This window comes from Anopheles arabiensis, chromosome 2, assembly GCF_016920715.1.
Source record: "Anopheles arabiensis isolate DONGOLA chromosome 2, AaraD3, whole genome shotgun sequence".
Taxonomy (NCBI): domain Eukaryota; kingdom Metazoa; phylum Arthropoda; class Insecta; order Diptera; family Culicidae; genus Anopheles; species Anopheles arabiensis.
The window spans coordinates 27,707,825-27,733,800 of NC_053517.1; the positions used below are offsets into that span (position 1 = coordinate 27,707,825).

Consider the following 25,976-nt stretch of genomic DNA (forward strand, 5'->3'; position numbering starts at 1 on the left):
GAGCGCAACCCGTTGGCTGCTGCTTTCTTCTCCATCCAATGATGGCAGATTGGCGAAGGTGCCGAAGGAGCATCGCGCACTGGCGATCTGGTGGTAAACTGTGTGCGCGCTACTGGATCGCACACGCGGGTCCCCCGCCCGGTGTCATTCGCAATCATGCTGCTGCTTTATCGCATCTGCCGCACTCCGCCACGGCCACGATCGGAGCGTTTAAATATGTGTACGGTAGAGAGGTGAGAGGGTACTGGGGAAGCTTTTTAACTGATGTTTGCTTTAGTTTCATCGAGAACGCGAGAGTGAGAAAGATTGCGCGGTTTCGTCCTCTATCAGCTGTGATAGGGGGGAAGGGTTGGCTTATACAGTGGGTAGGATGGTAACAGTATAGGGATGACGATCCCGCGCAGTCCTCGTCTCTCAGACGCTCAGAATAGACGTACCCCACTTTGGTTTAAAAGTGTTTTTGTTTTCTTTTCTATTTCAATCCTTCATAAACTTATATCACTGAGCTTTGGCTTCTAGTTTGAGCATTATATACATTTTAAACGCTAATTTGTTACTAAAACAGCATCTGTTACAGCATCTTCAGACAGGTGATCGCAGAAGTATAAACAATTTATATAAATTTAAAAAGTTTAACTGTAACGAAGGAATGCTTCCCAATGATGAATGTATTGGATAGTAAGAATTAAAATTAAGATTATTTAAAGAGGTAAATGAAACCAATCGTTCTTCTTTGCTACCAGAAATGTGATCAGCCAAGGCCTTGCCTGTACCACTAGCAGGCTTGCCTTTCAGTGACTTTTTGATTACCCATAGCAGGAGAGTGTCAGTACAACGTATACGGGGGTACGGCCCCATTCGGAGTTTGAACCCATGACGGGCATGTTGTTAAGTCGTACTCGTTGACGACAGCCTCCAAGATTAACTAACAACATTATTAAATCCGATGGGAAGCGATGTTTTTCAACAGCAGTCCCGTGGCGCAGTGATCAACTCGCACGATTTACGCAACATAATGATCGTATGAGTTCTGTGTCGTTCATGGCTACACGACATGCTCGTCTTGGGTTCAACTCTGAGATAGGTCGAGCCCGGTATTACATTACTCTTGAATTGATCCTTAGCCAACCCATTAGAAGGCATTAGTCATTAGAGAGGTAATGATGACGATCGATACTAAAACCGACATCGATCAGCTTAATCTCAAAGCAAAAATTCTTATTTATAATTCCATGCCTGTCTTCAGAGATGACATACGCATAAAAATCGCAAAAAGGGAAACATATCTAAAAAAACTTCCACTCTAATATGAATGCGTAAGTCGGCAGCTCTTATGCTAAATGAAAAGTGTTCTACAAAATGCCCTTGATGAAACCAACCCGTCGTAGTCCCAAACTAAACACCAATACCGATATCATCTGTCCGCCAATTCCTAGCATCGAAACCAATCGAAAGCATGCACAATAATGCATTGCGACAGTTTGGTGGTTAAAATTAGTTCAATCGAACGCGCTAATCTTAGCCAGCCAGCAGCCAGCCAGCCGTCCGATAGGGCCAACGTGCAGCCGTGGTGGGAGAAAAAAGAAATGGAATGCTCGCAGGCAAATTAATCAAAAACGCTTCGCATAAAGCTGACCAGGTACGACACCACACGTGACAGCGAACGGGCCCTGTGATGGCGATGATGACGATACCGCCCCGCGCATTGATGCATTAATCTTACGTAGTCGACGTACTGGCTGGCATGCAGTCAGAGCGTCCCCGGGAACGGTTCCAGTAAGTCAGTGGCAGGAAATGGTTGATTACGGATTTCCCCAAGACATCCCAGGGACGAGGAAAGGGAGAAAATGTAGGATTGACGCAATAATAATCGCAACGTATTCGGGCCGATTGGAATTGGGAATGATAGGTGAAGAATTGACACAAGGATGGTAAAGTGTGGGTTTAGGCAATTAATTACAACATAAGTGATTTGAATTTCAGAAATACAATGTATCTATACCATAATTATCTTCGACTTAACAGGAGATGCCGGATGGTCTATTCGATAGAAGTGACGGTTCCTACAAGGCCGAACAGAATCGAACCCCAATCGGTCTATTATCGTCATCCCCTCGAAAGGACAGACTAAACATAATTCTTAAAAATGGGTATATAGCAGGCCGACATTATGCCCTTCTCATGGCCATTACGCCAAAAAGAAGCAGAACATAATGTTCCAATGTACTGAGCCCGGCCGAGGTTCGATTCCAAACTGAAATCCGCGCAACCATTTTTGCAAATATTTGACAATTTAGTAACGTGTGATAAATAAAAGTTCACCATGCCTTTAGAATGGTATTAGGCCTGTGTATTAAATATTGTAAATGATATAACGACAAGAAAAGAAAACAATTATATCGAATGGGAAAGTAACCCTGAACTGAACCGGACAAAAAGTGTTTGTTGTTTGTTTACTGTTCCGAAACACATCCAAGCAAACCACATTTTGCTCTACGTGCTGCTTTCTTCTTTCTCACTCTACTGGTTGTATGTACAAATATAATCCTCTCCTTTCTTCCTTCTTCTACTGACGTACCTTAGCGCTTAGTTTAACAAATATTGAATACACATGCACAGAACGTACGAAAAATGCCACCATAAAATTAAACACCGACCACCGCAACCTTCCGTGCTCGGTGGTGCCACTGTCAACTGTGCATTTGGCGCGCTTTCTAGCAACGGGCTGCCGGTGACTCATCCTCCGCCAGCGACAGCTTTTACTGAACGAACCCAACTGCAGAGCAGAGTGCATAGATTATTTTCAATGCCGCATATACGCACACACAGCCACGCACTGGCATATCGAAAGAAAAGGTGCGTTCGGAGGGGAAGTACAGGTACGCTGGGTACATGGTGCTGTACGTATCTGTGCCGTACTGGACAGCGGTACTTCAAAAGCAAAGGGGTGATGTTGTCGGGTGCATCGGAATTGCAGTTGCCCGAGCATTTGATGCTGTACGGAGAGATTTAGCGTATGAAAAATAGATTGGTTGACAGTTTACCATCGTTCAACAGTTTGTTCGTGCAACAGAACGGAAATACCCGATGACGGTATAATAAGATATTAATCAAACTAACCTAACGCAACCGTCCTACCTCGCCCTCGCCCACCCATTCAATCTCTCTGTACGCAAGAGGGAGCTTTTTTTTAGAACACGAATCGACCATCGCCGGTCAATTGGAGTCTGTCTCTCAAGGAGCGGAACACTCAGGGCCATGCCCTTGCGGCTGGTTGGTTCCCGCCCGTTCGATATCGGATATCGAAGTTGGCGGAGACACTCTCGAGCATTCGGTTGCCAAACGTCGCGGAACGATGTGAAGCGTAACGCAGTTTGGAAAATATCGACCGATCGCGTGTCAGCTCGTGGCACACGGTCAGGGCTCAGGTGTCGGATGTAATTTTATCGTTATTGATATTGGCCAAGGGGTGTGGAATCCTGTATCAGGAAAAGTATTGATGCATTTCGTTGCGCCAGCCAAATAATCGAAGGGCCAGCAGTAGCTTAAAGTATTTTACATAACAGTTTGTACCTTTTGATGAGAAAGAAATGTAATATCGACACAAAAAAACACAAAGTAAAAAAATACACGCATCTCTGAATTAATTTCAAATTGAAATCCTAACCAGCGCAGTGTGTAGGCTGTCACATGTTTATTTTCAACGCGTTCAACGTTTGAGAGCTGTCACTGCGCACGACCGTACGAAATCCCTGTGTCCACTTGTCACAACAAAGCATTGCCAGTTTTTCCCGTCCCAAAACACGGCGATTTCATCTCTGGCGTAATCTTTCCTTGCTTGCGGAAATTGTGCATCGATGTAGAGCGCATCGGTAATCAAAATCAAAAGGTAATTCATAACACTCCTGCACGATTCACCCACTTTTCATTCAGGAAAAACCGGTTTTTAATCAAAACAGCTTACACATTTTCCCACCTCCCTCCCTGATCATCGCAGAGCGCGCACGGAACTATGTCCCAGCACTACAAGAACTTCCTGAGCCTTTTGGAACGTTGGCCGGTCGACAAGAGTAAGGTGGGCCGCGACTTGGGACAGTATCTGCGCGATCAGCTGACGGCCGTGCTGGGCTCCTCGAACATTGTCGCCGTCAAGGACGATCGTCTTCAGCGGCAGTTCCACTCGCTGGAAAATATTGTCAACGACGTGCACGCGAACCGGTACCCGCGCACCCTTAAATCGACCGCCACCGGGCTGACCGGTGAACAGTGCCGTGAAGTGTTGTCCACCGAGTTCCTAGAGATTATACAGAAGAAGAAAGAATAGACGGGGGGTGCACGATGGTGTGGCACGGTTTAGGAGGGGCAGTGGCGGTAGTAGCGATAGTAGGACGAACTAGTTTAGGTAGGGCAAAGGGCATCGCGCGAAGGTGCTACTCGGCGGCAGCAACCGGTGCCAAAGCGCCCCTTCACCGGGCCGTGATGGCAACGGAAACGGTAAAGTTTTTTGAGCCACAGCGCGACCAGGTGTTTATCGATATGACGTTCGGTGCGGGCGGTCACACGCGGGCCCTGCTCGAGGCCGCACCCGGCTCGACGGTGGTCGCCCTCGACCGTGATCCACTCGCGCACCGGTTGGCGTGTGAAATGGCGGCGCAGTTTCCCGGCCGCATCGTACCGCTGTTGGGCCGATTTTCCGAACTTCCGGCCCTGTTGCGCACGGTCGAGGGGCTTGATCGGCAGCGGCATTTCGACGGTGTGCTGTTCGACTTCGGCTGCTCCTCGATGCAGTTCGATGAAGCGGCCCGTGGCTTTTCCATCTCGCACGATGGGCCGCTCGATATGCGCATGGACCGGGACCGCTGTCCCGAGCAGCTGTCCGCGGCCGAGGTGCTCGCACGCATCCAGGAACCGGATCTCGTGCGCATCCTCAAGGTGTACGGGGAGGAAAAGCAGGCGAAAAAGATTGCCCGCGCGATCGTGAATGCACGGTTCACGGTGAAGCGCATCGAAACGACGGCCGAGCTGGCGAACATTGTGGCGCACTGTCTGAGCCAGGGCGAGTCGGCCGGCGGGCAGGGTACGTACGACTTCCGCCAGGACAAACTGCGCCGGCCAGCGCACGTGGCGACGAAAACGTTCCAAGCGCTGCGTATCTTCGTCAACAACGAGCTGAACGAAATCAACTACGGGATGGTGCTGGCGAAGCATCTGCTCCGTATCGGCGGCAAGCTGGTAACGATCGCGTTCCACTCGCTCGAGGACACGATCGTGAAGCGCCATCTGACCGGGCACGTGGTGGACGATGTGGCGAGCCGCGTTCCGCTGCAGTACGTGAGCCACACGCTGGCGCACGAAACGGAGGCGATGCAGGAGATGATGAAGCCGCACTGGAAGCAGATGCACAAGCACGTGATGGTACCGACGGACGAGGAGGTGGCCGAAAATCCGAGAAGCCGGTCGGCTAAACTGCGCGCCGCCGTACGGTTGAGCTGATGACGAGCACCACCACGCCCCGACGAATGAATAAAACTGAAACCAAATCTGTGTTAGCGATTAGTCACAACAACTGCCATGAGAGTTTTTTTTATATTCACTATATCGAACGGGAAAGAGAAAATCGGACACAACCAGCTGTCACGCTCTGTACGGTTTTTGTATTATCAGTTGTGGTTTTAATTTTCACATAAAATATTACATGTATTTATTTACTTCGATTTCTAACTGCGGCCCCAGCGGGAGAAGTCTCCCATGCTTCCTTTCCACCCAGCACAACACCCGAAGGATGGCGCACGCGCACGCCGTTTTCGCGCGCATATCTGCACTCCGTGCGTGCGTACGTGCGTGCACGCGTGCTTTCCGGTGCGTACCTCTGGCGGCTAATTTTCAGTTTGTTTGTTTTTGTGCATTTCAGGTATGGCGTCGGCCACAACAGTCCATCTAAATCGCTAGTCTAATCGAATAACTTTCTATTATCCACTTCGTTCCTATTAATCATTGATCATCTGCCGGTTCTGCCTGTGCGCATACAGTTTTTGTTGTTGTCTGTTATGCTACTTATCAACACGATCAAATGATCCGTTCGTTTTTAGATGCGTTTACAACATTCCGGGACGCTGCTGACCCGCTGCTACGGTGTGAAGTTTCCTTAGTGGAGTGGATCCTTAAAAACTATGTATGTTCACATCATGCCGGGGCAACAAATACATCACACACACCTGTGCAGCACTGCGGGGGGCACGGGCCGCAATACGATTGTTCTTGTCTGGTAGGAGATCGTTACTGATCGCTCGTTGGCGCTTACTTTAACGGGCCTTTTCATTCTTCTATCATTCTTGTTTGTTTGTTTTGCTCAACGTTTTTGTTCAAAGCATTCGTTCCTTTCCCCTTTCATTATTCATGGACACCTGCACAACAAACAATAATGCCATGCTTGCGGGCACGTGTGCTTCCCTTGCTCTTGTCTTCTTCACAGGGGAAAGTAGTTTGTTTTAATTTTTCATAATTTATTTCAAGCCTAATTTAAATTTGGTTTCTTTTTTCAGTTTTGTTCTTGTAGTAAGTAGTTAGTAGTAGTAGTTTGTAGTAGTAGTTGTAATACGTGGCACCATCGAGCTAGTGCCCTCTCTTAATGTTTGATTTTAGTTTTTACTTTACTTACTACTGCGTTCAGCACAACGCGGGGGGTGTGATTTACACGTTCCTTCCTTCCTTTCTATCGACGTTGTTTGTTTTGTGCGGGTATGCAAAATTTTCCTAATTTTTTGTTTGTTTGTTCTGCAACGAGTGGTTCGCATTCGCAATTCTTTAGCTAAAAGAGATATACACGGTTGAAATTTCTACTAGGTTTACTTGTGAACGTGTTGGCTTTTATGCGATGTTGTTTTTGCTACTTGGTTTGTAGTCGCGTACGCTCTTCTATCATAATCGGTTCGATTTGTTGTTCTTCCGGGACGTTGCGTGCTGTTGTTGTATTGTGTGCTACGGAATACTGACTAATCGTGGAAGAACGTGGGGAACGATGATGATGGTATGGTATGTGGTAAAAGTTTTCCTAATACTGTGTGTTCCACTGCATAATCGGGAATGGGGTACACCATGTGGAATGCTTTTCCCCCTTCTTCAGAGCACGACGACACAACAGCTGATGCTGGGGGCAAGGGGAGTTGAGCGATTTGATTCGTTTCTTCTAAGGATAAGGAACTGTAAAAAACGGCTGCTTGAGTATCAATCCCGTTGCACACGTTTGCAGTGGAATTTTCTTCTCCCTCAACCTTTGCACGCCTTCGTTAAGGCGGCAAATCTTCGCTACACTCCAAATATGAATGCTAGCCGATTGTATGTATGTGTGTGTGTGTTTGTAATTGTGTGATACTCGTTAACTAATGTAGCTTTCGTTGGTTTTCGCTAAACTATGCGCTAAACTCCCTTGTGTACACTAATAGGAAATGGGAAACTCTCAGCCGCACGCACACGTAGGACATACACACTTGGGGAGGGAACAGGTATGATGCTATTAGAGAAAATAGACAGGGATTTGAGTTCTGTTGTCAACACACAGGTGTTGTGTGCGGGGGCCTGCTCTCTACGGTCTTCTACAATCTAGTTTTAATCACATTTTATAATAACCGTACCCAATTCACGCAGCATTATTCCTGCTTTATCCTGGACCTTTGACTGTGCTGCCACTGTTTATCATTTGTGTAATGTGTAATTGCCCGGAAATGTAGGAGCTCCTTTTATAATGGACAGCTGGTGGGGGCGGCCGTTGCGCCGTCTTGTGGACTCCCTTGTGTGTGCACTAGTGATGGGCGTTTCGGAGCGCACCAACGGCTCCGGAGCCGGCTCCGGACTAACGGCTCCGGAGCCGACTCCGACTTTTTCCTGGAGCCGGCTCCGCTCCGACGGCTCCGGAGCCGGTTCCGCTCCTACGGCTCCGGAGCCGGCTCCGCTCCGACGGCTCCGGAGCCGGCTCCGCACCAACGGCTCCGGAGCCGGCTCCCCACTAACGGCTCCGGAGCCGGCTCCGCACCAACGGCTCCGGAGCCTGCTCCGCACCAACGGCTCCGGAGCCGGCTCCGCGCCAACGGCTCCGTAGTCGGCTCCGGACTAACGGTACTCACGGCACCGTTCCAATGGCTGCGGAGCCGGCTTCAGGCCCACCGTTCCGGGGCCGGCGACGAATCAACGGCTCCAGACCAACGGCTCCTGAACTAACGGTTCAATAGAGACATCATTGTATGATAGCGTAATAAAAAAACTAATATATCTTCTCGCACGTGTGGAAACCAATACACGATGTGATTGCAGTATTGACATGCATGACGTTGTGTAGCATTCGTTGGTCTCGTCTTTCTTAACAATATTCAAAAGTCATCGATGTTTTTTTTATAAATTCTTTTATACATGACTTACTTCGCTATTACCGGATTTTCTCGATTGAAACTTCATTGAAAAAGTTATTTTGGTCCTTTGTGTTAAAACCGGCTCCGGAGCCGTTGGAGCGGAGCCGGCTCCGGAGCCGTGGGTGCGGAGCCGGCTCCGGAGCCGTTGGTGCGGAGCCAGCTCCGGAGCCGTTGGTGCGGAGCCGGCTCCGGAGCCGTCGGAGCGGAGCCGGCTCCGGAGCCGTGGGTGCGGAGCCGGCTCCGGAGCCGGCTCCGAAATTGTCTGGAGCCGGTCGGAGCCGGCTCCGGCTTCGGAGCCGTTTTGCCCATCACTAGTGTGCACCTTGTGTGGGACTTAGCTTCGTGAATTGTGCAAAGATTGAATGTATTTTGGCACACAGCACGCATCTTTCACGCATCATCACGGCGGCCTATTAGGGCGTTGATTTGTGGGTGACGGGAATGAGAAATGTTTTAATCAAATCCTGCTTTTCTCTAAAGTCTTTGTGTGCATTTTTCTGTTTCTTAACTATATCCAACCGGGGTTTCTGTGTGGTTTTGCATCGTTTTTCAACGCACGCGCGCTTCCATTAACTATACTTTGCACTTTTTGTTCGATACTGAAGTTGTTTCGATATCGGTTTGTTCTATTATTCACTCAGCGTCGCTGTATCGCCGGTGTACGATTTGTGCTGCGTGTTTGTGTCCACACTTTTGCTTGGTCTAAAGGTTGACAGACGGGGCAAGAAGCTTAGAAAACCAGTCTTTATATCTCATCGTTTTCTCTCTCTGTCTCGCTCTCTCCCTCTCTCTATCTTTCTCTCATTCGTATGATTTGTTTTTATCTTAACGTTACTTTTATCTAATAACGTTTTGTTTTTTTTTTTACTGTTTGTTGCTCACATCACTGTGTATGGTCAATTGGCCAAATGAGCGAGCTATGGCCTGTACCTTGGGGCATGCTGATGTAGAAAGAGTGTTGAATTGTGCGGCCTAACGACCGTTTGGGCTGACTTAGTTCGACATAAAATATTTGAATTTCAAATCAAACGGATCCGACACTGGTGCGTGCATCCATAGAGGAGCCAGTGGTGTTACGTATGAGACACAACCAATTGGAATAGGATCGGATATTTGCGCATATTAAGGATTGTTCGTCCTTTGCGGGGAGTGTTTCCAGTACAGCTGTCCACTCTGTAAGACATGGCCCGGGCGATTCGAATGCTTGCTTAGCGGTAATTATGGGGCAATTATAATGACTATATACAAATCGTAACTATTGTAGGTATTATGGTACTAAACTTATCGTAAACAACGGCACTTAAGCAGCTGAACTTAACGTCCGTGCACCAATGAGTTGGAAATAAGCGCGATCGAACGAAGAGGGGAGCGCTAGCTCCACGAGATTCGTTCGAAACCCACTACACGAAATGAAGTAGTAGAAACTGTGGAATCATAATCAATATGATTATCTTTTTCTTTTTCTCTCCCGATAGAAATCTTCCTCAATATAAGCGAAAAAGGGAAATAATTAAAATGCACAACTACCATTGGCTGAACAGTATCGTTTTTTCAGAACAAGAACTATTAGCTTGTTGGCAATAGTTTTCAGTGTCTGTAGGATACCGGAGGGTGAGCTGGTAGCCACACACAGTTAAATCAACTATCTTTTTACGGCCAAAGCGCTCAATTGTGGCGCGCATTTTTATACCGAACTTTTGACGACTAGATTTAGTGCATATTTGTGTAGGTGTATATGTGTTTCGCAGTTGCATATCAGGATTAGTTCGGTAAAGGTCCTTTAAGGATTAACGAGTACTAAATGGTAATATCTCACAACAGCGGGTGCTGTTGGTGGCGCCGTCGCACAAAAGCAGCAATCGGGCCCGGCATGCGCATTCGTTACATTACATATACTAAATACTGATCTTAAATTATATCTGTATAAATTGGTCACGACGTATCTATAAACGGTATAAAAGTGAATGCTGTCCGGTAAAATATGACAAATCGGCCACCAAAGAGAGGGAAGCGATAGGAGCGTTCCAGCCATTGGGGTCTCTTCTGCGCCTCGCTCCTCTCTTTAGCAATAACCTCAAAAAATCCTTGCAAAAATAAGGACATATTAAATGCAAATAAATACTTTCGCCCGCATTCACCCGCAGGAAGCTTCTGCAGCCAGGGCAAACTAGTTGGGGGATTTACGATTTACGTCTGATTGTGGTCCAGGTTTAGATGGTGATTGCCGGTGGCTACCACGACCGACAGCTCGTCGTTGTCGTCACCGTTCATCTTCACGATCACGGTACCACCGTTCTGCAGTGTTGCGGGCGGCGGCGGCGTCGTTCCACCCATCCCTATCATGGGTGGGCAGACGGAGTTCGGTGTTCCCGCTACCACGCCCGGAATCGTCATGCCCGGCGGCGCATTAATCGAGGTGGTCGTTGTAGTGGTTGTCGTCGTTGTGCCATTGCCCACCCCGTCCGGGGTGCCACCGGTCAGCTGATTGTTAATGCTGCCATTGCTGCAGATTTTGCTGTACAGGTCGGGTGTCGCCGTCATCATGGCCGCATCGTCGAACTCGGTACGCAGCTCGGTGCACTTGAGCAGCCCGAGATCTTTCGGCATGTACGACAGTATCCGATAAATCTGCCGAATGTCATCGTACGACGTCCAGATGCCCGGTCGCTTGTTGTGGTACAGTTTGGCGTAGGTGTAAATGTTGGCGGTCTGGTCGTACTCTAGCTGCATCGCTAGCGAGCTGATGGCGCAAAACTGGCACGCCTGGAACCCACCGTATCTGGGGACGGGATGCAACGGAAGTAGGTAATTGTCGTTTGTCGGGCTGAGCAATCCCTACGACTCTCCGAATCACTTACCTATCCACTACCACAATCGGCCCATTCCTGTATTCGCTGCAGCGTTCGTGGACACGCACGGCGAAATCGAATATCGAGCGCGTGTTGTTCATGTCGGGCCAGCCAGGATTTTCCAGCATCTTGACGCTCAGCTCGTAATCGTCCTGTATCGATTGTATGACAAAGTTTCGCACGATGTGATTATCCTCCGACGTTTCCGACACCATCCGGATGCGATAGTAGTCGCTTTCGATCGGTTCCGACTCGTTAGGCCAAAATTGCAAGAAAGACTAAAGACGAGACACAAAAACCGAGTGCATGAGTGTACGTTGCGATTCGTTACATTTGAAAGGTCATTGCCAAACATTTCCGCTTACCATATTGTCCACCGACGAGAGCAGTACTACTGTTTGAGCATTGTGATCCCATACCATCTGCCAAAAGTCTTTGAACGTCTCGATCACTGGATGCTGGGTGACGATAAAATCGCGTAGCCGGCGGAAACCGTGCAGCCAGGTGGCGTTGATATAGTCGCTTCCTTCCACCCCTGGTTTCGGCGTGAGATGCACCCGGCTACCCTCCAACGGCACCAGCGAGCTACGATTCTTGATTGCATTGACCGGCTTCAGGGAGGAGGTCAAATTGATCTCCTTGGGCTGATAACTCACAATAAGCTGGCGAAGGAGAGAGGAACAAAACCCAGAAAATTAATCGATTTGGTCGCAAAAAAACAGGTGTTTTGTCTCCACTCACCTTATACTGTGCATCGATGTAATCCAGATGGTTCACCAACCCACCGATCGCATCCATCTTGATGTTTGTCTCACCGCTAGTGATCGCCTCAACCAGCGCGTCATGGATGAAAATGTACTGCTCCTCCGTCTGCACCAGATAGTTGCGCTGGGCGCGAATGTACCGCAGAAAGCCGAACACGTTCAGCGAGCCCTTCGCCTCGATCTGCTTCAGCATTGCATCCAGCACGATGAACGTTCCCGTGCGGCCGACCCCGGCCGAACAGTGCACCACTATCGGGCCACCGTCCGGCAGGTTGGCGGTGGTTGATTTCTTCACAAAGTTGATGACCGGCAGCGGATGGTCGGGCGTACCGTGGTCGGGCCAGTTCGTGTAGTGATACTGGTAGACGGTTTTCTCCATTTGCGACTGTTTCTTCTTCTTCATCTTCAGATGCTTGATGTGCAGCGTTCTCACGGTGTACGTCGCCATCACGTCCTCCTTGACCAGGCGCACCTGTATAATACCGTACGTTTCGGTACCATCCTTCGGCCAGTACATATCACATTTTCGACGGCCCCGCTCGACCAGGTTCGTGATCATCACGATGACTGCGACGCGCTGCTCCCACACCATCCGCCAGAAGCAATCGAACGTCCCGGGCAGTGGGCCCTGGGTGCCGATGAATGCGCGCGGTTTCTGGTACCCATCGATAAAGTTAGCGTTGATGTAGTCAAGATGTTTCTTCTGCCCCGGCACTTGTCGCAAATGCACCCGGCTATGGTCGTCTGGGAAAGGTAGAGAAAGTATGAAAAACATAAAGCGTGAATTTTGGCACTCTTTTCCACACTTTTCCACACACACACTTACAGGCGATCACATTCAGATACCGATTTTTGCCCTTGTTCTCCGGATGCTGCGAGTTCTCCGACGGGTACTCATCGTTGAGCGCTTCGCCCTGGATCGCTTCGTACTCCTTGCTGAAACCGATGTCACCGTCCGCGTGCAGTTGGGCAACGTGTTTCGCAAAGTCGGCCACCGCCACTGGTCCGCGCACTTCGCCACCGATCTCGCTCGGTGCTTCCCAATCGATCAGTCCCGCCTGTGCGCCCTGACAAGGCTGCGGGTCGTCCAGATAGTAGTAGGCCGCGTGGAAACACTTTCTGCAAATATAGCATACACGATGATAAAACATTAAAAGGGTGCAGCAGTGATGGAAACAATTCATATGGAAGAGGAAAAATTACACTTTCAAAGCCAAAGAGTACGGTTAGTTACGGAGTACGGATAAAATAAATAAAATAAAATAAAGTAGACGAATTTTACAATAAAATGATACAGTACAACAAGGAAGCTGGTACCTCACTACCATCGGTTATCTTATTCATTGGCCTTTTCTTCTTCTTCTCAATTTTAGGACTCTTTTTTATCCAACTTGGAATCACAAGGTTTTCAACTACTGACCACTGACAAACTGCTGTACCTTGATGGGATCGTACACACAAACAAACAAAACAGTTTGATAAAAAGCTCGCTGCTGTGATTATTATCGTACCAAAGCAGCTGTAAAGAGCACCCGTCGCCAGGCGACATCTTGACACACTTCGGCGATATATCTCGGCTGCCCTCAGTTCGCAAGAGCAGATAAGTATCGTACCCCTTATTACTTCTAACAAGCCTGCGCACAACAGAACCGCACCTTGTGTTCCAAAAAATCATACAGGGTTTTCAATGATATTATTGACGTGTTCAGCGAGTTGTTGATTCGTTCGGGCATATAATTGACACTTTCAGCGAGATATTGAATTGTTCGGAAGCAGGCGTTGACATGTTCAGCGATTCTGTAGTGCTGTCATTTGTTTTGTTTACACACTGTGCCGCAGGGTTCAATTTTTCATCCTTAAAAGTCCTAAAAGTAGCTAATAATCATTCCCCAAGCTGTTTAATTCATGAATTAGTTAAAACAAACATATTTTTACGAAAACCGTTTGTTTACCTTCTGATGAGAATGATCCAAGCTGCAGTCCAAGGGGTACGAAAGTGACAGCTCTATAGTATCGCCGAACTTGTCAACGCCTGCTTCCGAACAATTCAATATCTCGCTGAAAGTGTCAATTATATGCCCGAACGAATCAACAACTCGCTGAACATGTCAATAATATCATTGAAAACCCTGTAAATCAAAGCGTACTCCAACCACACACATGCAATTTCCTCTATGTCTAGAGCTTTTCCATGCTACACTTTCGACGTGGTTGTTGTCACCAATGCCACCATGATCGTATGTCGCTATGGTATCCCCTCCTCTACTGTTGATGCGCGGACGGTTACCGTTCCCGCCGCATGGCCGACTAATTGTTTAACGCTAATTTTGCTTTCGGCACAGGTGAGATAAGGTTATACCATTCTATTACTACTGACAGTTTTTTTCCTTCTTCCACCCTACCTAACGATGATGAATCACACACACGCTGACAATTATTCATTCCAGAGTAATTGAAATGATTGACGCGACCGGAAAACGATTAGCAAACGGGGTTGTGGTTGCGCTTATGAACAACAAATGATTTTGCACCTAGTTCATCTTTTCTCTGAAAGGTTCCATTGAATGCTGTTTAAGTACAATGCAATAATGATGGAAAGATCCCCAGCAAAACGCGTTTAAGCAGCAATGATCGTCAAATTGCGGTTATAATGTTTACTCTACCATTTAAAAAATCAATCAATCACGTGATATCGTCACCATGATCACTACCAACAACAGATCACTCACGTCGCTAAATGATCTCTGAATACTTCTACTCACATCGGCTTATACACAAGGCATACGTACGCCTTAGACAATCGTCGCTGTATGCTAGCTGCGAACATCATGGTGTAGTATTTCCTTAGTAAAACTCACCTAATCCATCCACACCAAGGCGGCATTATGGTTCTTGGCAGCAAAATGCGTCGAACACAGCACCTCAACGTCGGGAAATGTTTAGCACCAGTTGAATGAATGAATAAATCGCACGAGTTATTTTCAAACTATGTTCCACCATCTGGACAAAGACACTTGAGCGTACTTTTCAACAAGCTGCTCTTGATTTCGTTCACGGAAGAAATAGTTCCAGTTTGTTAGAAAAAAACACCCATTAATTAAAGTTTAAATGAAACCAAATCACCGCTAACCACCGCACATACACACAAACACATTTGGAATGGAATTGCACGCATGTTAAAGCATCGCGTCGAATGTGCGCCGCGGGAGCGAACGAACACAGCTTCCAAGGTTTTCAAGATCGTCCTTGTCACTACTGACCGCCGATGTGAGATGGGTGCGTCGTCGCCGTCGTTTAGCTGTTTAGAGCATATAGCGATTGCTTAGATGCCCTAGAGGCGAACCACCGATCGACCGGTTCTGACTGGCCGATCTGACCGATTCACGACGCTCGCACGAGTGCGCGCGAAGCGATGCAAAGCAAAAACTGTGCGCTCAAGCTCGCACCGCGCGTACGCAAGACGTTCGCGACGCGCGACTCCGTTCTCCGCGGTAAGAAATAGAGAGAGAGAGAGAAAGAGAGATATGGGGAAGCGGTAGTGTCGAGCAGTTGACGCTTCGCGCTTCGTGTGACTTTTATCTTTCTTACGGCCAGTAGTAGATGTTTCTGCGATGGTTTTGGTGCGATGTATCTGTGGTGCGAACCACTTAACAAAATCGCGCAAAAGAAAACATTAATGATGTTTTTTGTAATAAACTAACAAACAAAACAACTAGGTTCAGTATATTGTGCAGTTCAAATTGCATGTAGTTATAGGTAAAGAATTTTTGTATCTATTTTACAACTATCTTTATTTTGTTAGACTGAATACTGCTATGAACACTGATAATTCGTTTTTTAAATAATTTTAAAACAGACATTTTTTTGTGCGTCATTCGATCAAAACCAAGAGGTATAGGAAAAGATAAAAGTAATTTCTTTATCTAGTTTAGAATCCCCTTATAGGTGGATCGATTCACTTGCAATAAAACCGTATTGTGCGGTCGGTTTTGCCCAAAGACATAACATTAGACGATCGTCTATGTTTGTACAACAATCAACCAAACAAGGCTCTTTACCGTTTGAAATTGGATACGCGTGTCGGGTTCGTGTGTGCAGCCGTCAGCTGTTGTTCGTTGCGCGTTCATTCGCACGCTTCCCGAACCAAAGTACTATGGCAATGTTGTCGCTTCACTGCATTTGGTATCAAGCTGTAGCGCGAAATCGACCACCATCATAAAACCGATTTCTTTTCGACGCTTTCGTTCACTTCTATACGCACTACTACTGACAAACATTTAGTGCCCAGCAGTGTCCATCATTTACACACGCCACATACATCAATTACACAGCACAGGTGCAGGGTTTGATAAGCGTCGCCGTGTGCAGCGATAAAATAGAAACAAAACTCAACACACAAGACACGGGAAAGTGAATCCCGGAACCCCAGGTATGGGGCGCAGACGCGTCCAGCGTTTTGTTTGTAAAACTGGTCACGAAGTAGCTGTAACACCCTTGATTTGGTGCGTTTGCACAACAGATGGCCAAACGTTCGTTATCATAAGGTACTCAAAAATTTTTCCTATTCCAAAACTTTGCCACACCAACCCGGAAGTTTTGTTTTAGAAGCGATAATGTTTAGTGAAAATGCTATGAAAAAACCACTTACTTCCAAAGAATGAGCGCCAGCGCGATGAGCAGCACCACGGAGCAACTGAATACGATGCCGGCCAGCACCGCCAAATCGTAATCGTCGTACGCCTGTCTTTGCGACTTTAGTGGAGCTATCTCGCAATTGGGTTGAAGTGAAATCTGTAAACAGAACGGTACAGAGAAGAGCATTAGAAGGGTGATCTCGTAAAGGGAAAGGGGGCCGCGAATAAACACTCTCACCTTACGTGGCTCGGAATATGAACCGAGTATCATTTGCTTCGGATTGATAACGCTCGTCGATGCTGCCCGCACCTTTACCTCGTACACCGCGTTGCTCGTAAGGTTCGGAATGATCAGCTATAAAAGAGGGGGGAAAAGAACAGAAAATAAGTTAAAATTTCAACCATTCCATACGTTTCCTCGCTCCATAAACCATTTCGAGCGAACGTACCGAAGTCTCCATGATGGAAGCATTGACCGTGATGCGTATCTCGCGAAACTCGTGGTACGCAATGTTCCGATAGCTAATTATGTACAGATCGATCGTATTGTAGAAGGTCTGCGGAATGCGCCAACCATAGTAGAGCGCATTGTGCGAGTGGCACGTCAGGTTGACCACTTTCGGTGCACTGGGACCGCTCACATCGGTACGCTGCGTCACCTCGGACGGTTTGCCGTCGTGCTTCTTCGTAAACGCCGTCACCAGAATGCGATACTCGGTGAACGGTTCTGTTGTGAAGGGGGGAGGGGAATAGTAAGAAGGAAAAGAAACAAACCGGTATGAAAAAGGTGCTGCTAAGCGCACTTTTCATCCCGTGTAGGGACACTTACTTAAATTCGATAGCGTGTAGTGATAGACCGAGTTCTGCATTTCGTTCAGCTTCAGTATCGGCATGTGCAGATCGGTCTGGTTTTGATGGATGTAGTACACCCGGTAGCCGTGGATGGCCCCGTTAGCCTTTTCCGGTTCGCGCCAGGTCAGCTTGATCGTCGTGGATGTGACCTCCAGCACGGTCAGGTTCTGGGGTGGGCTTGGTTCTATGAGAAGGCACACAAACACAGGAAGAAAAAGAAAAAGAAAACACACACACACACACACACACACACACACACACACAAAATTAATACGACTGTCCAATTTGCGGAGAGGAGGAAATGTGAGATCGATCATAAAAATGATGATGACAAATGCGTGTCTCATTTATCAGCCCATCAGCGCACACTGAGATTGGGGAGGAAACGTGTCTTTACCAATATCGTCGTCGGCCGAAAAGGTTGGATCGTGCGTGGAAGTGTGCGGTTCATCGTTGCTTGCCGCCTGCTCGATAGGCACAACACGAACCAGTGCCGGCGTGGAGGAGGAAGACTTCAGCGGCAATACGCGCGGTTCCTCAAAGTCCTGGTCGTCGAGCTCATCGTCGGCACTGCCATCGCCGGCACCGTACGGATGAAGCACGGACGCTATGGGTTCGCGATCCGGCACGGGCAGCAGTGGAGTGCTTTCCAGTGCCTCCGTCGGGGGTAACGGTGGTGGTGTGGTGGTCATGTGGATTGCTTCCAGCGGTAAATTGTTCGAGCGTGGCGGAACCGTCGATTCCGTAGGAAGTGCCGATAACGTGCTGGTAGCGAAAGCGACTATTACCAGCAGGGTTCCTGACACCGGGGGCATCATCGTGTTTTGGCTGGCTGCAATCTTCATCGTAGAATACTGTTTCGTTCGTATTTCTTGCCTCTTTTTTTATCGCTTGCTTCCCCGCTTACTCTCCCACACACAAAAAATCGCAGGACGGGGACCCTTCTTTAGCACTGCCGGGTGCGGGTGCGGTGAGTAATGGTTGTTGCAGGGCCGGAGTGTGCGCGTATGTGTAGGCCGGCAATCGGATGTAAAACTTGCACTATTGGCGTTTTTTTCTCTCTCTTTCTCTCTTCGCTTCACTTATGCACCAGTACCACCACCCCGGGACCGGTCGGTTCCTGTTTCCGCCGTGCCCTGCACTTCCGAACAGTTTGGGGCACAAGCAGTGGAACGAGTTTCGCGTTGCCGATTTTCGTTCCGATGGAGCTGTGTGTGCGTGTGTGTGTTTTTTTTTGTTTCTTTGTTCTACACCCAACACACCACGGCTTCCAGTATGGAAGCGCACAGGGTTAAAGTTGCACGGGAAGATTTGGATTTTCGTTTCATTTTACGCCGTCGAAATGGGAGAGCTCAAACACGAGACACACGGGCGGCTCCGCTCGATAACGCGGCCACAACGCAAGTAATCAGTTTAGTTGGGGTCCATACACACACACACACACACTCGAGCGCAGGGGGGAAAACACATTCAATTGCAGGGGAAAGGTCAGTTAAGTGGCCGCCCCACTAATTCTCGACGGATGCTTCGCTCACAGCTTCAATTGCCATCAATTGAGCTCCGGTGCACAAGGCACGGTCGGGAGCGCGGGTTGTGTCCCCGGACCGACCCGCAGGAAGGGAGGAGTTGGAATGATTCACTCGGGGGACCACAGTGCAAACTTTTCACGGGCTCTGGCCAGGGCAGGTTTGTTCCTGCTTTCTCTCTCTCTGTCGCTCTCTGTCGCTCTCGCTTTGATGCCGGAGCGTATGGGGCGCACGGAGTGTTTCGATCGATTTCGGTGCTTGCTGCTTCTTCTGCTTGTTCTTCTTCTTGATGCTCTGCTGTGACCAGTTTTTGTTTTCCAAGCTCAGCCCAGGCGACCCATTCGTTCGCACGCGTTTCACTCCACTCGGACACCGGATGTGTATGGGCGACGCGCGGAAAACTTTCACAGCTTCATTTACTACGCGGAAAACCGTTTCCTACGCACATTTTCACCAATGTTTTAGCATATTTAAACACTGCCCTGCCTACGGTACGATTTTGCTCGAAAGCCATATTTGTTTTGACAGTCTGGTCCGTCACCGTATGTTTATCGTGCAAGGCCGAACGCTTGATGCCACTCCCGTGGCACAGGGTGCTTCGCGAACAGCTCGGTGCAGCTGGCAGCGTTCTCTGGTGGTGAGTTTTGAAGGTAAGCTGGGTGGTCGTACAAACGTACCGTTTCAAATATGAATTCCATCTCTCGGTAAATCATTATGTTTTTCTTTTCATTTTGGGATGCTTTTTATTCAAAATCAGCATTTTAACACAACATATTTTGGGTAATGAAAAACGCACCTTGATTAAAAAAGTTACTTTGCTGAAAGCCAAGCCAGAATCACGCGTCTTAAAGCATACGTACTGTGATTTAAAAATGCCTCTGTCTAAATTGGGAACGATGCAATAGACAGCATAGTTGGAACGGATAGTTTTTTCATCGATTTTTTCATAGCCACTTCTCATTATCTATAGAAAGCCACATATTGACTTTGTAGATCAGTGAAAATCAAGAAGACAAAACCGACTCATGCTACTAGGCTGCACCGGAAAGCATCTAAAACGATTATAATAATTAAGCACTGGCTGCTCCGTGAAAGCTATCCCCAAAGGACGGCGCTGGCCACGGCGCTGGGGCCGAGGTGTGGAAATGTGATAATTTTCTTTTCATAATTGAATGCCCCTGGAACCTTCGCACCGGCTGCCGCGCCCCGCCCGAGAGGATATGCTAGCAGCCAGCCGAGCAGAGGGACAGCGAAAACCCCCACAGGATCATGGGTAATCAAAATTCTTCTCGAAGAAAAGCAGCGCAAAAAAGAAAAGATGCGAACTTATCCAACACAGCCAACCGCAGAAGTTAGCCAGGGGAAAGAGTTTTCGAGGTTGGCAAAGTAGAAAGTTCAATTCGGGGGGTTTAGGTTTGTTTTTTTTTTTCTTCTCTCCACCGCTCTTTTTTCGTTGCGTTCTGCACCAAGTGTGTCGATGGGAAATGATTGCCCGCAGGCGTTGTACGCTCGTTGCGTCTCGGGTTTCACAACCGGTGGAAACCCATCGTCTATCGGTAATCCTATTAGGGGTAGGCCAGAACGATCGCAATACGCAGTACCGGGAAGTCGATGCCCCAGCGTGTCTCGTCAATATGGAACCGCATGAAGCATGAACGTATCCTGGCGCGCGTTTTATTAAAACAGCCAAAAGTTCTCACGCGGAAATGGGATGCCATTTAAAGGAAAGCAACAGCAAGCAAACTCAGCAAGCGTTGATGAAAAGTGTTAAAGCTTTGCGCTTGGAATTGCGCGACACAGGCAAACCTGTCAACTGTCACACGCTGCATCATGTAGCTCTAATTGGCTGCATACACGACTCTATGCCACGCATTTTGGTGCATTTTTTGAGACCGTGCTTTCGCCTCTCACTCCCTTACTCATAATGCTTTCGTTGTGGAATTTGGAAATTAATTTTCTTCACTCTTCTGCCACTCGAAATCTTGGATGCTGTGCTTCTAGGGTGAAGAATTTGCCCACCTAGGTACCAAGGTTGATGATCGGATATCGTGTGTGTATGTGTGCTTGGGTGTGTGTACGGCAAAAAGAAGGACACCGCACAGCACGGAGCCCAAATGGACGGATAGATAGAATACAACCCGAACGTCTGTATGCAATTGGGGGGGTCTGTACGTGCCAAATGGTTCCTAGAGATGCAAGTGCAAAGAAAAGCGAGTGGCGACTGGCCTGCCATTCCTGCGTCGCCAGTCGTCGTCGGTGCTGACTCGTTAGCAGTGAAAGATGGAGACGTTGCAATCATAGCTCGGATGGAAAACAAAGCTCATTATATGGGATGTTAGCTCTTTTTTTCGTTCTTTCCCCCCCTCTCTCTCTCTCTATCATTCTGGCGTCCTTTTGTTAGATTTGTTTCTTCTGCACCCACTTGATCCACTTGAGCGAAGGACACACACACACACACACACACCATCATTTCGCAAGTGGTCGTATGTGTGACGGTTGGAGAAACTTCGCAAGACCGGAGCATTGAGTCGTTCTTAATCTAGCGTCTGGCGTATCCACCAACACCAAACCGGCTAGACATCTCGAGAGAGAGGCGGCCAGAGGGTTTGGATGCCCAACGCCCGGGTACCAGAGGCGCGAGCGCCTTTTTCTTTCCCATTCCCATCCAAGCACAGTGGCGGTGGTGTGCAGCCCGCGAAGGTGTGCCGCAAGCACGTGCCCATTCCGGCATTCACCATTGCCACACGGATATGGATGACCATGCTTTTAGCGTCATTGCATTGCATTGCTCCCTCGCGCGCGCTCCGTACGGGTTTGGTGAGGTTGGCGCTGTATGTTTGCCTTTTCTTATGCGCCACAGTCACTAGTCCATTGGGAGATGTACTTTGCTAATGATGAACCATTTACTCCCGTCCGCCCAGAGTTGTCCCTACCACTGCTCACACGCGGGTACTTCACTTTTTGCCACTGTTGGCGCACTGCAACTGATGCGGCAGAAAACTTGACTCGCATTCTCGCATTGCCCAGATGGGGAGGGCGTCGTCGCAAGTGCAAGACGAGCAAAAAGAATGACGCCCCTTTGTCTTCACCGCTCGACATATGCGCGAGGACAACGATGACACCGGCAACATTGACACCCCTTGCCCCCGCCGTAACATGCATACCCCCTACGCTGCAACTCATGGCCACGGACTCACAACCGAAGACAAAGCAACACAACCCAGGGAAGGAATTACTCCCGCCAGCGCGCTCCGTACGCTGACGGATGCGACGGAAAACGTGGCGGAGTCTTATGGCGCGACCGTGGCTTTTCGTGGCTGCACAAATTGCAAAACTGTTACATACATACATCCTTCCATCCCGGGAATTAATGCGTCGCGGAAGATGATGGGGTTTGATGCTTTCAAGTTTTACTGCCGTGTGCGCACCGTTGACATCATTTCACGGCTGCTAGAAAACACCATCCCCCCTCCCCCCCACGGAAGGTATTGTGGGTGAGCGGACGGGAAAACACTCCACCTCGTTCGGTTGTTTCGTTTCGCAAGGGAGCAACGGGAAAAGACACAACCGGGCCGAGGCGAGTGAGTGTTTGTAGTTTACCATCGCATCGTTGCCTTCCGGCCGATTGCGTTTGCGTTCTTTGCGCGTTGCCTTGCTTTGGCGCCAGCATCACGCCACTGCGTCCCGAGATCCCGAGTGGGATTTCTACCGGGAAACGAGCGATGGAAGCATGAAAGGATATTTTTCCCGGTTTCTAGCCGTGATGATTATATCCTTGCATAGCCGGCAGAAATTGCATAACAAATGTATGTGCGCTACTGTCTGTGTGTGTGTGTGTGTGTCTGTGTATCGCACAACGCTTACACCAGATGCAGATCGGGATGACGAAACGAGTTGCTGCTAGGTTTCGTTTTTAAATAATAATGTTTTGTGCTTCAACGAAAAAAACAACATCCTTCCTGGGCCTAAGGCCCCACCCTCGTACGATCCATCTCTGCCTGGAGCATTCATCTGTGCACTAGCGAGCTAGAGCGCTTCATTTGCATATGCATCGGTCCCAACCCCATTCGGGAATGGAAATTAAAACGAATAATCCGCCAAAGCTTCAAAGCGCCAAAAACACGAAGCGAACGAACGACCGCACCGAGCAGGATATGGTCCGCTTCGATGGTAAAAACAGGTAACACCATCCACCTTACGAAATGTGTCACAAAATCAAACGACCAGCAAAACGCGTCGTTTTTGACACGCCGGGTCAATTCGCCGGGTGTGTCTAGTGTTCCCGGACACACGTTCGCACGGCTATCGCAGGGTTTCGGTCACTTTTCATTTTAGATCCGATGGATGATCGGGATCGGGAACGCGAAAAGGAGCAAACCGTGGACGTGATTAAAACCAACAACATGCTCTTGTCGCACACGGCGACGGCACACCCAAAAGGGCACCCGTTACACCGTGTTACCGGAGTACCGGTTTCACGTCAGCTCGTTATTGTGCTAGGGATCACTGCATTGTTTGCATGAAATTGTAAATTCCCGGCTGCTCGATCGGTGTTGCAAAGGTGTTGGAGACAACGCAGACGCAAAAAAGCAGTGCAAGTACATCTCATAAAACGCGAACATGTGTGAGGCGTTTTTGATGGCAAAAAAAAACCCTTTTTATTCCACTTTCTCTAGCGGTCACCGGAGACTTCTTCTTCCCTAGTGGCCACCCGTGCATCGATGGTTCTATTTCTGTATTGTCACTTTTGGCGGAATGAAATAACACACACACATGTGAAGCGGAGTTTTATTAAACGTACCCAACGCAACGCAGCAGCATCCTATCTAGGCATGTAAAAAGAGTGTCCCGCCTTGTGTCTCGTTGCATTGAATTCCGCTTTCCGAGCCGGGATTGCAGCGGCGTTTTTAACTGTGATACCGGGTATTGCTATCGGAAATAGGGAACGCTGGTATCCGCTTATTTCTATTTCCACTGCAAAATAAAGCATGATAGCATAGAACGGCGGGGGATGGAATCCCGAAAGTGCCACCCATAAATGCCCGGAATATAGTGGAATAAGCGGGATGTGTGAGAAATTAATAAGAGTGAATGTGAACCACCCCAAAGCTCGCGCGGGTGGGCAGTGTGCTATGGTTGATAGATATTTGTGCCGGAGAAGAATTCGCATACCTCGGTAAACAGCGTTGGAAATGGTTCCTCTTTTGTTGGCTTGTATTCACCACTTTTATTACTGCAACGCGCACCCACCACGCGAATGAAATTAAATTTTATACTGCCCTATCGGGAACGTGGTGTTTAATTGCTGCTACATTTTTAACATTGTTCTTTTTTATTACTATTTGAAAAGGAACGGTTGAGGCCGTATTGCTTCAATTTAGTGGATAATATTTCTATTCATACATGGAATTTAGCAGCATCATTTTTTCTTCTAAATTCTTCACTTTCACTCAAATCGGTGAGTGGAATTTCGGCGCTTTTATCATTGCTAGCCATAACGTATGTATCTCTGTATCACATTCGTCAGAGAAATTTTAAACAAGTTCTCTGATATATTTTGCCAATTTCATTTAGCCGAGGCCAAATTGATTCAAAGCAATACATAAAATAGTAATCTTCTTCTTCTTCTTCTTTGGCACAACAACCGCTGTCGGTCACGGCCTGCCTACAAAGTGGGTACAAACCCACTAGTGACGTGAGCTTTGGCTTTCAGTGACTTATTGTTACCATAGCAGGATAGTCAGTCCTTCGTATGGGGGCACGGTCTATTCGGGGCTTGAACCCATGACGGGCATGTTGTTAAGTCGTACAAGTTGACGACTGTACCACCAGACCGGCTTAAATAGTAATCAAAAACCTATATTTTGAGAATCTTTAGTTTCCATTTCAACTGCACTGGATAAGCTAGTTTTCTAGCAGAGAAGGTATATGAGACTTGCAAACAATTTCAGAGCGTTCATTTTTTGCTTTAAGTTTTTTATAATGCATTTAAGAAAAGCACTGTTCAAAAATTGTTTGAAGAAAAAATGAATCAATTTATCCGAATTAATTTACTTATTCTTCTTCTTCTATCGGGCGTAACGACCTGCGCTGCGTTGTCGATCTTTACAGAACCTTTGAGAACTTGCAGATGCTTGCATCTCAGCAATGCCGGTTTTTGCAAGCAGTGTTGAAGTTAAACCACCCTTAAATTTGATTTCATTTCCCATTACACGTAATCTGGCGAGAACCACTGGCTTTTTGAACAAAGGATTTCGCTTATTCGCAGGAAATCATATCAAGATTTTTTTAAGTTTATTTAATTTTGTTTAAAAATATGTAATTGCACGTGTAACTGTTTTTTTATTTTACTTCAATTTTCACTTTTTTTTTCGAAGAAATTTACAATTTTTTAAACAATACGAGTAAAGTACAGTTATGAATTAATTAGATTATGACGCTCTACTGCAGATAGCCATTTTAGTGGAAATTGTGTGTCTACAAATTGAAAAAAAAGTACTTCCCGGCTCACGTGCGGATCGCGTCTTGCAATAGCGTCTCACACAGACCTTTACCCTTAAGCCGCTCCTTATGTTCGCCATATGTTGTTACGCTCCGCAGCGTCAGATTTGAATGGTTTTGAAACATACGAAAAAAGAACGCTTTTTTGTTAAACTATTTTCCACACACCCTACACTACAATTCAATTTGCAGTTTGGTGACTATGCAGAAGCCTACGAGCTTGATGGCTACATCTATTTCCGTTTCGTTCGCCGTTTGTTGTGCGATAAGTGTTTAATGCCGAGCTGTCATATGTACGATGAATGCAGGCTCTTTCTCTCTCTCTCTCTCTTTCACTGATGCGTAAGACGCATCTACACATTGCACGGGTTCAATTGCTCTCGAAGCTACCGCCTTTCGAATGGTCCTTTATGGTGGGAAAGTGCACAAACGATACGAACTCAACGAA

General features: G+C 47.7%; 3 protein-coding genes across 6 annotated transcripts in view; 2 read left to right on the top strand and 1 right to left on the bottom strand.

Annotated features, from left to right (window-relative positions):
• Positions 1–3,752: 3,752 nt before the first annotated feature.
• Positions 3,753–4,351, top strand: LOC120898731 (ubiquinol-cytochrome-c reductase complex assembly factor 2). Of its 3 annotated transcripts, none has more exons than XM_040304965.1 (2): positions 3,753–3,889; positions 3,998–4,351. In XM_040304965.1, exon 2 carries the CDS (start codon positions 4,013–4,015, stop codon positions 4,322–4,324), a length of 312 nt encoding a protein of 103 aa, XP_040160899.1. In that variant the 5' UTR covers positions 3,753–3,889; positions 3,998–4,012; the 3' UTR covers positions 4,325–4,351. The 3 variants fall into 3 exon arrangements, with proteins under 3 accessions (XP_040160899.1, XP_040160900.1, XP_040160901.1); XM_040304966.1 differs by having other exon boundaries at positions 3,754–3,889; positions 3,960–4,351; XM_040304967.1 differs by having other exon boundaries at positions 3,765–3,889; positions 3,934–4,351.
• On the top strand, positions 4,313–5,566 carry LOC120898730 (probable methyltransferase-like protein 15 homolog). Its single transcript, XM_040304964.1, has one exon. It carries the CDS (start codon positions 4,339–4,341, stop codon positions 5,491–5,493), a length of 1,155 nt encoding a protein of 384 aa, XP_040160898.1. The 5' UTR covers positions 4,313–4,338; the 3' UTR covers positions 5,494–5,566.
• A 3,648-nt stretch (positions 5,567–9,214) lies between these two features.
• The window catches only part of LOC120898729 (tyrosine-protein phosphatase 99A), a 43,595-nt gene continuing 26,833 nt past the window's right edge, over positions 9,215–25,976 (bottom strand). The window contains exons 1-10 of one of the 2 annotated variants that reach the window (XM_040304963.1): positions 17,899–19,694; positions 17,479–17,685; positions 17,099–17,376; positions 16,888–17,004; positions 16,664–16,806; positions 12,842–13,134; positions 11,993–12,759; positions 11,617–11,913; positions 11,261–11,529; positions 9,215–11,181 (exon numbers count right to left, since the gene is read on the bottom strand). In XM_040304963.1, coding sequence (XP_040160897.1) covers positions 10,590–11,181; positions 11,261–11,529; positions 11,617–11,913; positions 11,993–12,759; positions 12,842–13,134; positions 16,664–16,806; positions 16,888–17,004; positions 17,099–17,376; positions 17,479–17,685; positions 17,899–18,346 — 3,411 coding nt within the window. In that variant the 5' untranslated portion in view covers positions 18,347–19,694 and the 3' untranslated portion in view covers positions 9,215–10,589. Of the gene's footprint in view, positions 11,182–11,260; positions 11,530–11,616; positions 11,914–11,992; positions 12,760–12,841; positions 13,135–16,663; positions 16,807–16,887; positions 17,005–17,098; positions 17,377–17,478; positions 17,686–17,898; positions 19,695–25,976 lie in introns of those variants that run through there. The other variant, XM_040304962.1, reaches the window with a different exon arrangement.

Bases quoted from the DNA above. Each gene is read 5' to 3' on its own strand.
- LOC120898731 (XM_040304965.1), top strand. From the start codon at position 4,013: ATGTCCCAGCACTACAAGAACTTCCTGAGCCTTTTGGAACGTTGGCCG.
- LOC120898730 (XM_040304964.1), top strand. From the start codon at position 4,339: ATGGTGTGGCACGGTTTAGGAGGGGCAGTGGCGGTAGTAGCGATAGTA.